The sequence below is a fragment of the Pelophylax lessonae genome (assembly GCF_965119305.1).
Source record: "Pelophylax lessonae genome assembly, chromosome: 5".
Lineage (NCBI taxonomy): Eukaryota > Metazoa > Chordata > Amphibia > Anura > Ranidae > Pelophylax > Pelophylax lessonae.
In genome coordinates this window covers 30,046,804-30,058,966 of record NC_138772.1, presented here as the reverse complement: position 1 = coordinate 30,058,966, position 12,163 = coordinate 30,046,804, and the positions used below count along the sequence as shown (strand labels likewise).

Below are 12,163 nucleotides of genomic sequence, written 5' to 3'. Positions count from 1 at the left end.
ATGTGCAAAGCTGGTAGAGACATCCCCAAAAAGACTTGCAGCTGTAATTGCAGGGAAAGGCGGTTCTACAAAGTATTGACTAAGGGGGGTGAATGCAAATGCAGCCACACTTTAACATATTTATTTGTAAAAAAATTTAAAAACCATTTATCATTTTCCTTCCACTCCACAATTCACAAGACCTCCTCTGAAGCTCCAAACTGGTCCTCTATGTGCACTCCGTGGATGGTTGCATGGTATTTCCCAGGGCGGGTTTTCTGGTGTCGATAACCGTGGACCACGCTTGCACAAAGGGGCTGATTTACTAAAGGAAAATTGCATGTGCACTCTGCAAGTGCAGTTTCTCCGGAGCTTAGTAAATGAGGGGGAGCCCTGCTGACCTCCATCATCCAATCATGTGCAAGCAAAAAATGTTTTTTGTTTTTTTTTTTGGTTTATTTTCCTTGCACGTGATTGGGTACTCTTTGCAAACTGAAGCTTTACCTCATTTGCTAAGCTCTGGAGAAACTGCCCTTGCAAAGTGCACAGTCTATTTGTCTTTAGTAAATCAACCTCAATGTGTCTTGAAGCCAGTGCCAGGACAAGGTCATCTAGAGCCCGGGGCAGACATGCCAAACTTCTCCCCTCCTCAAGGTTTATGAACATCAATTCCCCCAGTTTATATCTGCCCCCCTGCTGAAATCCCCCCCCCAGCACAAAACTCCCCCAAATTCAAATCCCACGCCAAAAAAATGTCACCCCTCCTATCACAAATCTTCTACCCCTCAAATTTCCCCTTCGTGCACACATCCCCTTCCCTCCGCTCCAAATACCCCCTCCTAGCACAAATCCACCTTGCAAATTTCTCCTCCTAGCACAAATCCCCCCCCCCCCCAAACAAAAAAGTTCCCCTCCTAGCACAATTCTCCTCCCCCCTTCACCATATCTACCTCTTTTAGCATAAATCCATCCCCTAAATTTCTCCTTCTAGTACAAATCCCCCCCCCCCCCACACACACACAAAAAGTCCTCCTCCCCTTCACAATATCTACCTCTTCTAGCACAACCCCCCCCCCTTAAATCCCCTCTTCTAGCACAAATCCATCCCCCAAATTTCTCCACCTAGCACAAATCCCCACCCCCAAGCAAAAAGTTCCCATCCTAGCACAATTCTCCTCATTCCCCTTCACCATATCTACCTCTACTAGCACAACCCCCCCCCCCCTCTAGCACAAATCCGCCCCCAAAATTTCCACTACTAGCACAAATCCCCCCCCCCCAAACAAAAAGTTCCCCTCCTAGCACAATTCTCCTCCTCCTCTTCACCATATCTACCTCTACTAGCACAAATCCCCCCTCCTAGCACAAATTCTCTATCCCCTCCCAACACAAATCCCCCTAGATCACCACTCCTAACAATTTTTACCCCCTGCCACCCCCCCAAACTGCCCTTCCCAACACAAATCTCCTCCCCCTCAATCTCCCCGCAGTGCCCCTCCACCTCACATGAAATTACAATGCCCTAGGCAACCTCCCCTCCTACCAACCCCTTGTCCTGGCCATGCTTGAAGTGGCCTCCCCTGGAAGCCCACATGATGGGGTGACAATGCAGGAGCACACCTGGGAGACAGGGGCAAAGCGTTGTCACCCTGTAACAGGAAGTTTCTGAACAAGGACCATTTATGGCAGGATCACCAGGGGTTTAGAACCTTGAAAATGACTTCTGGAATTCCATTAACGTTAGGATAGTTTAGTGATTAGTAAATCCTTAAAACAAACACAATGTCTCCTGCGCTTAGGAAAATGGCCCCTCCAGATGGACGAATTTAGATCTCCATGATACTTGGGAAGTGGATAACCACGGTCTCGCTGCCCTTAAAGACTTGGGGAAGTTTAAATCACTGCAACCATAAAAACACACAGGGAGAGCGCACCGACCTAGTGCATTATCCTAAGACAATTCATTTATTGAATAAAAACATAGAAAGTATTATACTCCCAAAGTTGCAGTTTGATTACCCACTTAAGCCCCGGAGGATTTGGCTGCTCAATGACCAGGCCCTATTTTGCGATTTAGCACTGCGTGATTTTAACAGACAATTGCGCGGTCGTGCGACGCTGTACCCAAATGAAATTGACGTCCTTTTTTTCCCCACAAACATAGCTTTCTTTTGGTGGTATTTGATCACCTGTGTGATTTTTTTTTTTTGCGCTATAAACAAAAAAAGAACGAATTTTGAAAAAATAACAATATTTTTCACATTTTTTTATATAAAACTCTCAAAAAAAAATGTAAAAATCAAAATTTTTAAACATTTTAGGCCAATTTGTTTTCTGCTACATATTTTTGGTTAAAAAATTGCAATAAGTGTATTTTGATTGGTTTGCGCAAAAGTTATCGCAGCTACCAACTACGGGAAATATTTATGTCATTTTTATTTATTTTTTTTTTTTTAACCGCTTCCATACAGAGCAGTTAGACACCCTTCCTGCCCAGACCAATTTTCAGCTTTCAGCACTCTCACACTTTGAATGACAATTGCTCAATCATGCTACACTGTAACCAAACAAAATTTTTATCATTTTTTTCAAACAAATAGAGCTTTCTTTTGGTGGTATTTGATCACAACTGGGTTTTTTTTTTTCGTGATATATGCAAAAAAAGAGCAAAAATTTTGAGAAAAAAAACACTTTTTTTAGTTTCAATTATGAAATTTTGCAAAAAATAAATTTTTCTTCATACATTTGGGCCAAAATGTATACTGCTACATGTCTCTGGTAAAATTAACCCAAATTAGTGTATATTATTTAGTCTGTGTGAAAGTTATTGAGTCTAGAAGCTATGGTACCAATTACTGAAAATTGATCACACCAGATGTACTGACTGCCTATCTCCTTTCTTGAGGCCCTGAAATGTCAGGACAGTACAAATACCCCCCAAATGACCCCTTTTTGTAAAGTAGACAGTCCAAGGTATTTAGTAAGAGGCATGGTGAATTTTTTGAAGTTGTAATTTTTTCCCACAATTCTTGGGAAAATGAAGAAAAAAATTTTTTTTTCTTTTTTTTCCCACAAAGTTGTCAATTTATAAGCTATTTCTAACACATAGCATGTACACAGCAAAAATTACACCCAAAAATACATTCTGCTACTCCTTCCGAGTATGGCGATACCACATGTGTGAGACTTTTACACAGCCTGGCCACAAAAAGAGACTCCACGTCCAAGAAGCACATTCAGGCGTTCTAGGAGCATAAATACACATAAAACTTTCTTACTACCTATCACACTTTTCAAGGCCCTAGAGCACCAATACAATGGAAAAGTCCACAAAATGACCCCATTTTGGAAAGCAAACACTCCAACGTATATTCTATGAGGCATTATGGGTCGTTTGAACATATCATTTTTTTCCACAGGTTTTTGGAAAATGTGGGAAAAAAATGAAAACTTTTTTTTTTTACACAAAGTTGTCAATTTATAGGATATTCCTAAAACATAGCATGTACACAGCAAAAATGACACCCCAAAATACATTCTGCCACTCCTCCTGAGTATGGCAATACCACATGTGTGAGACTTTTTCACAGCCTAGCCATATAGAGGGGCCTAACATCCAAGGAGCACCATCATGCATCCTAGCCACTTGCCTAGGCCTATTTTTGACATTTGGTGTTTACAAGCTAAAATCAGTTGTTTTGCTAGAAAACTGCTTAGAACCCCCAAACATTATATATTTTTTTTTAGCAGAGACCCTAGAGAATAAAATGGAGATTATTGCAATATTTTTTATCACACCGTATTTGCGTAGCGGTCTTCCAAACGCAATTTTTTTGGAAAAAATTAACTTTTTTTAATTAAAAAAATAAGAAACCAGTAAAGTTAGCCCAATTTTTTTCCATAATGTGAAAGATAATGTTACGCCGAGTAAACAGATACCCAACATGTCATGTTTCAAAATTGCGCACGCTAACGGAATGGTGACAAACTTTGGTACTTAAAAATCCCCATAGGCGACAATTTAAAAATTTCTACAGGTTGCCATCTTTGAGTTACAGAGGAGGTCTAGGGCTCAAATTATTCCCCTTGCTCTAACGATCGCAGCGATACCTCACATGTGTGGTTTGAACACCGTTTACATATGTGGGCGGGGTTTCTGTATGCATTCTCTTCTGCGCGCGAGCTAACGGGGACAGGGCGCTTTAATTTTTTTTTTTTTTACTATTTATTTTATTTATTATTTTTTATTTTTACACCGTTTAAAAAAAAAAAAAATTGATCATTTTTATTTCTATTAAAAGAAATGTAAATATTCCTCGTAATAGAAATAGGCACGACAGGACCTCTTTTTTGTGAGATCTGGGGTCAAAAAGTCCTCAGATCTCACAAGTACACTAAAAGATAGAAAAAAAAAAAAAAAAAATTATAATATAAAATGAAAAAAAAAAAAAAGGACCTTTAAACCGGTTGCTAGGCAACAACATTTTCCATAGCTCCGGTCCTCCAAGACCATAGAGTCATATGAGGATTCGGGACCGGATCGTTTTCCCCGCTGCCGGCGGGTCCGGTAAGCGGGGAAAAGGACCGGAACGCGTCGGGAGGGGGGGGGCGCCTCTTCCGCCATCCCGGAAGGGTGATCCCACGGCGAATCCGCCGCTGGGACCACCCTTATCGGAAAGCCAACCGTCCACCGTTTAAAAAAATACCAGGGTTATGGCAGCTATCTGCTGCCATAACACCGGTATTTAGGTTTAAACGGAGGACGTATATAAACCTTTTTGGACTTGGACATGGTGGCTGTATGCAGGGTGACAGGTACTCGGGTACTTTGTTGGGCAGGTGACAGGTACTCTGGTACTGATGAGCAGGTGGCAGGTACTCGGGTATTCCGATAGGCAGGTGACAGGTACTCGCGTACTCTGATGGGCAGGTGACAGGCAGGTGATAGGTACTGATGAGTAGTACTGATACTGATAGGTGATACTGTACTGATGGGTACTGATGATCAGTACTGATACGTGATAGGTACTGATGAGTACTGATGAGTAGTGATGGGTACTGATGAGCAGGCGGCAAGTACTTGGGTACTTCAGGCGTCAGGTACTCTGATGAGCAGGTGGAAGGTACTCGGGTACTCTGATGGGTAGGTGACAGGTACTCAGGTACTCTGATGACGGGTACTCCGTTGACAGGTACTCAAAGTACCCGAGTACCTGTCATCAGAGTACCCGAGTACCTGTCATCAGAGTACCCGAGTACCTGTCATCAGAGTACCCGAGTACCCGTCATCAGAGTACCCGAGTACCTGTCATCAGAGTACCCGAGTACCTGTCATCAGAGTACCCGAGTACCCGTCATCAGAGTACCCGAGTACCTGTCATCAGAGTACCCGAGTACCCGTCATCAGAGTACCCGAGTACCTGTCATCAGAGTACCCGAGTACCCGTCATCAGAGTACCCGAGTACCCGTCATCAGAGTACCCGAGTACCCGTCATCAGAGTACCCGAGTACCTGTCATCAGAGTACCCGAGTACCCGTCAGAGTACCCGAGTACCCGTCATCAGAGTACCCGAGTACCTGTCATCAGAGTATCCGTCATCAGAGTACCTGAGTACCTGTCATCAGAGTACCCGAATACCTGTCACCAGCCCATCAGAGTACCCAAGTACCTGTCATCTGAGTACCTGATGGGCTGGTGACAGGTACTCGGGTACTTTGATGGGCTAGTGACAGGTGCTCTTTATTGGGGGTGGGGGGGCAATCAGTGTGTTTAGGGTGCACTGTAGTTGGTAACTAGCTGTTACCACAATCTCCTCCTCACACAGGATCAGTGTGTGAGGAGGAGAACACGGTGACAGCTAGTTACCGTGTTCTCTGTTGACATTTGTGACCGGCTGTGATTGGACACAGCCGGTCACGTGGTAAAGAGCCAATTTCATTGGCTCTTTACCTAGATCGGGGATCGACTCTGTCCGAGGGACGAGCCTCGTCCCCGATCGCTGCTCTGCGCGCCCCCGGGGGCGCGCATTGCAGAGAGAACGAGCGGCTCGTGCTGGAGCCGCTCATGTGATCGGCTGTGATTGACACAGCCGATCACGTGGTAAACAGCCAATTTCTATTGGCTGTTTACCTTGATCAGGGATGGGCTATGTCCGAGGGACGAGCTTCATCCCTGATCGCGCCGCTGCGCGCCGCCGGGGGCGCGCAGTAGCAGCTAGAACGGGCCGACGTCATATGACGGCGGCCCGGATCTAGACAACCACTTTGCCGACGTCATTTTACATGACTCGGTATGGAAGTGGTTAACTAGTAATGGCGGCGATCTGCGATTTTTTTTTTTTTTTTTTTTTTTTTGCGGGACTGCGACATTGCGGCGGACAGATCGGACCCCTGACTAACATTTTTGACACTTTTGGGGGGTACCAGTGACATCACTACAGCAAACTGTTGGCGCAATATAAATCCTGTATAATAATAATAATCAGTGCTATAAATATGCACTGTTACTGTAAAAATGACACTGCCAGAGAAGGGGTTAACTTTATTGGTGATCAAGGGGTTAAGTATGTCCCTAGCGGCATGATTCTAACTGTGGGGGGGCATGGCATGTGATGTAGTCACAGAGACATATGATCCTACATAGCAGGATCGAAATAGCCTCTGTGATCACTTCAGGGAGAATGACAGACTGCTGTGTTTACATCAGCCGTCTGTCTTTCTCCCTCTCCTGCGGGAGAGCGCGAGTGGCCGGTGGTCACAAGCGCTGGCTCCCCAGGGAAGGAGTGGGGGTGGCCGGCAGTGTGTGCTCGCCCCCTACAGGCTCGTGGGCGAGCGACGTACCCCTACGTCACTTTGCCTGTAAGGGGCTGACTGCCTCAGTAAATAGTGGTTAAAAGCGTATCACAGATCTCAGCAATATCCATCCAATTGTATCAAGATATCAGACTACTTTTTAATCAAACTACAACTTTGTGAGTATAAATACTTACCATGTTTTTATTAAATAAATAAATTGTCTTAGGATAATGCACTAGGTCGGTGCGCCTTCTCTGTGTTTTTATGGTTGCAGTTTAGTGATTAGGTTTACCTCTACTGTATATATCCATGAAAACCTGACAACTTGTAGAGTTCTAAAGCTTTGTATGGTAGTATATAATTTTTTTGTAGCAAATAGGAGGTGTTACCTGTCTGGCGGTAATGGTGGCCGCTCGCTGTGCGGGAATAACAGTGCCAGTGAAAGCCTCGCATTGGGAATACAAGGTCACCTACTCAGACTGACAGCATAGAAAACAGTCTTACATAGAGCAGAAGAAATATAGGTTTTACCCTGCAATACACGCAGCGCGCCAGAAAGTTGATATTTATATTACATGTAGCACTGCCCCCTTGAGGGCTGCTGGATTACCGTTAGCAACTCTGACATTCACAGTCTATCACTTTACTTCTTTGGCTCAGTCAATATTTAGTCCAGGGGTATGTAGTTGTTTTGTGTTTTATTTGATAAATCGGGGATAGGAGAAGGTAATAGTGGGATACTCCAAATCAACTATGCACAAGATGTGAGGACTCCTATCTGGTGATGCAGCCAGGCTGCTGATCCACCTTGCCACTTAGATGAATTACAGTTAAGTCTCTTTCCAGATGACTTGATGAACTACAATTATCTTCAGGACACTCTCTGTAGTATCCTCTTTCTTGACCACTGACACCCGTCCACTGACAGTCCTACTAAGGGGTGGCCCCCCTCAGGTCAGGCCCCTTGACACGATTCCCTGTACTCACGATACTGTTTTTCTCGGGTCTCCCCCTCAGTCAGCTTTCCTGGACCTCTGGGTTCAGCTCCATTCCTCTGGTCCCCAGGCCGACCGCCTGTGACCATGTGCTGCGGCTACAGAGGAGGAGGCACCCGCCCCCTCCCTCCGGGACTCCGCTCTCCAGCCAAAGACCTTGCAGCACATGTGCTCCTGGCTTTTATACAGTGTCCCATAATGCACCGAGACAGCCTGTCTCTGCCAACCACCAGGACTGTATCAAAGCCTGTGTACCCGCTGGTCAGGTTTCCTCCCACTGTCCAACATGCCTCCCTATTGGACCAGTGTGAAACACTCCTAGACTCAATGAATTGCATACTGAGCACACAGAGCAGACCTCACTAACAGATCCTGCTCTCTGGTAGGCAGAAAGCAATATAGATTTGCCTGCTGCTCCTCTGATAGGCAGACAGAGCCAAAAATGATACTCTCTCACTAGCACCTACCTAGGAGGGTGCTACATTCAGAAGAGGGCTACCGCAGTACAAGTGAGGGGAGCAAAGCAATCCGAATGAAGAATATTGAGCCCCCTCCATGTTGGGGTCCTGGGGTTTCATGCCACCAAGCTGTCCTTTTGCTTCCAGCAGAATGCAGCACCTGTGTTCTAAAGGCGCTCATTTACAGTTGCTTTAATCTCTGAAGGGTAATCGATGTTCGGATCGCTCTTCAGAGAGCATGTGACAGGTGGTGAGGAGGCAATGTGTCACCTCCTCGCTGGCTGTTTTAACCCCCTAAATGCCAGACTTCTACACTGCAGCCATGTGCATTGTGCAAGGTTACAATAGTTGGTAAGGTTATATAAACACACCAGTCCATCCAGTTCAACCTGTGTGTGTGTGTATCACTGTCCCTACCATTTTCCACATCCCTGTATATTGCGTTTGCTCAAAAGCCCATCTAAGAATCTTTTCTTTTTTTTTTAATTATCAACACTTCCCACTAGACCACCCATGGTGGAAGGGAGTTCCACATCCTTACTGCTCTAACAGTAAAGAACCCCCTACTCAGATTAACCATTTAAGCTCTGGAAGGTTTTACCCCCTTCATGACCAGACCGTCATGCAACACTGTAACCAAATAAAATGTATATCTTTTTTTTTTTTTAAACACAAATAGAGCCTTCTTTTGGTGGTTATTGACCACCACTGGGTTTTTTATTTTTTTATTATATAAAGAAAAAAAAAATGAAATTCTGAATAAAAAAAAAAAAAAAAAATTATTTTGTTATAAAACACATCCAATATAAAAAAAAAAAAAAATCAAATTTCTTCATAAATATAGGCCAAAATGTATTCTTCTACATGTTTTTGGTAAAAGACAAAAATCCTAGTAAGTGTATAATAATTGGTTTGGGTGAAAGTTATATCGCAAGTTAAGGTCCCCAGTCATGTTGGAACAGGACAGGACCATCCCCAAACTGTTCCCACAAAGTTGAGAGCATGAAATTGTCCAAAATGTCTTGGTATGCTGACACCTTAAGAGTTCCCTTCACTGAAACTAAGGGGCCAAGCCCAACCCCTGAAAAACAACCCCACACCATAATCCCCCCTCCACCAAAAGATTTGGACCAGTGGACAAAGTAAGGTCCATAAAGACATGGATGAGCGAGTTTGGGGTGGAGGAACTTGACTGGCCTGCACAGAGTCCTGACCTCAACCCGATAGAATACCTTTGGGATGAATTAGAGTGGAGACTGCGAGCCAGGCCTTCTCGTCCAACATCAGTGCCTGACCTCACAGATGCTCTTCTGGTAGAATGGTCAAAAATTCCCATAGACACACTCCTTATCCTCGTGGACAGCCTTCCCAGAAGAGTTGAAGCTGTTATAGCTGTAAAGGGTGGGCCAACCTAATATTGAACCCTACGAACTAAGACTGGGATGCCATTAAAGTTCATGTGCGTGTAAAGGCAGGCATCCCAATACTTTTGAAAATATAGTATATATTGACCACCCTATAGATTGGTGACTGAAAAGCCACTTATAAGGAGTATATTTTCTGCCTAGTGATCAATAAAATTAGATTATCCTCCAATCTGGTCAATAAATGCCAGACAATCAACTCATTGATGTGGATTTTGGAGTCCTTGCATGGCACTATGGCACTGACATTTCCCTGAGTGAGGGGAGTTTGATAAGACTTCAGTTTACCAAATGTTGTTTTATGTACAATTGAAAGTTATGCATAAAGACCATGGTGGGTTTGATGTGTTAAGTTCATCCATCCCCGTCTTTATAATTTTGAATTCCAGCTATGGCAATTTTTACCTAGTTACATTGTTCCAGCTTGGACCAAATATATTATTATTAAATATGTTATGTGCCATACCTGTGGGTTCCCCTTAAAAGCTGAAAATCACTATACTAGGCACCGCTCCTCCAGTAATCTCCACTAGCGTCCAGGTCCTGTGCCGAGTGGCCTTCATGATGCCTACTGAACACGGAAAGTTCCAGGAGAGCCATCCGGCGAGCACTTTGCATTTTCTCAATGAATGCTAAGCATTCTCTGATCGGGCAAGATGAAGATCATGGCCCTACCTTGTTGCCTCATCCAATGGAAGAATGCTTTGCATTCATTGAGAAATTAAGTGCTCTCCGAATGGTGCTGCTGTTAAGCGGGCAACCTTCTTGTGCCTAGAGAATGGCAGCAGGGGTTGAGGCTAGCCCAAAAAAATGCTAAAAAGGCAATTTACATTGCAGAGAGGGATAGGAGTGCGGGAGATCTAAAGTAGATCTGGAAATTGATTGTCCACGTTCGATGTTGAACACAATAAGGTTTGAAAACCTTCATGTCCAATCCTTCCACAAACATAATTCTCATAAAATGTATTTTTCAGGGAATGTTTCCAAAAACTGCACCAGTGAAGGATGGTCAGAAATGTACCCAGCGACGTATGCTGCCGCCTGTGGATTCTCTACCAATGACACTCCAACAGAAGAGGTAATTTGTACTTATTTCTATTACATGTCATGTTCAGCACTGTGACTGAGTCAATCATACATACAGAGCTTGCAAGCAGGCAGCTTTTCCTATGTGCTCTACTACTCCAGTCCCTGATCTGGAGATATAAACTCTTATAGAAAGCTGCAACCACAGTCATCCCCGCTAACAATAAACACATTGGACTCTGTGCATTAGTGTGAACCCTGTGTCATTCCTATATCCATTACCATAGTGGCAGGGCCTCGCATTGTCACAGTATATTAACCACTTGCCGACCAGTCACGTTGACTGTACTGCGGCAAAGTGGCTCGATTCCGTCCAGCAACGTAGACCTACGTCGCTGGATTCCTCCCCTTGTGGGCGGCGTGCGCGCGCGCCGCCGGAGACTCTCTCCCGCTATTTTCAGTGACAGCGGGAGTCGGGCCAGGGGAGGAACGGCGGTGATCACCGCCGCCCTTCCCCGATCGTCGTGTGGAAATCCGCCCGCTTGTGTAAACAAAGCGGGCGGATCTCCTAAGTGACAGGCAGGGTCAGATTGCATCTGTCCCTGTGTCACTCAGTCACCTCCCCCACACACGTTAGTAAGCACCAGGCATACATTAACCCCTTGATCACCAATAAAAATTAACTCCTTCGCTGCCAGTGCCATTTTTACAGTGACAGTGCATATGTTTAGCACTGATTACTGTAGTAATGTCACTGGTACCCCCAAAAATGTCAGTCAAGGGTCCGATCTGTCCGCCGCAATGTCGCAGTCCCGCAAAAAAAATCGCAGATCGCCGCCATTACTCGTTAAAAAAAAAAACACCAAAAATGACAGAAATCTTTCCCTTAGTTATTAAACGCAATAACGTTTGCGCAAACCAATCAAAATACGCTTATTGCAATTTTTTTACCAAAAATATGTAGCAGAAAACAAATTGTCCTAAAAAGATAAAAAAATTTGATTTTTACCCCCCACCTCTCCCACTGTCGCCTTTACCAGGCTCTCGCAAGCGATTGGGGAGCCTGGAAAGGACGCATCTGGTTTCTAAGATACAGTAAGAGAAACGGATGTCGTTCCTCCCACTGTGTGATGTCCGAAACTGGAAATGGCGAGGAGTTTGTCACATCCCGCTTTGGTCCTATGTTACTTGCTTGTACAAACTGATTTTTATTCGATCTCATGCTTTGGAGCGCAGAGGAGAGATCTGGGGTCTAATAAACCCCAGATCTCTCCATAAAGAGGACCTGTCCGGGCCCATGCTATCATAAGGGATGTTGTTCATTCCTTGTGATAGCAATGAAAATTGCAACACCCACCATTTTATTCTCTAGCTTAAAAAAATAAAAATAAAAAAAAATATTAGATTTGTGCAGAAGGAAAAAATTTGTTTTGTTTCGATTTGTTATTTACAATATACAATATATCCCAACGGGGATGCTGGTAC

The 12,163-nt window shown here is 44.3% G+C and overlaps 1 protein-coding gene across 2 annotated transcripts in view; it reads left to right on the top strand.

Annotated features, from left to right (window-relative positions):
• VIPR1 (vasoactive intestinal peptide receptor 1) overlaps window positions 1–12,163 on the top strand; it is a 498,950-nt gene that overhangs the window by 317,202 nt on the left and 169,585 nt on the right. For both annotated transcript variants that reach the window (XM_082258025.1, XM_082258024.1), the window contains exon 4: window positions 10,627–10,730. In XM_082258025.1, coding sequence (XP_082114151.1) covers window positions 10,627–10,730 — 104 coding nt within the window. The remainder of the gene's footprint in view (window positions 1–10,626; window positions 10,731–12,163) is intronic.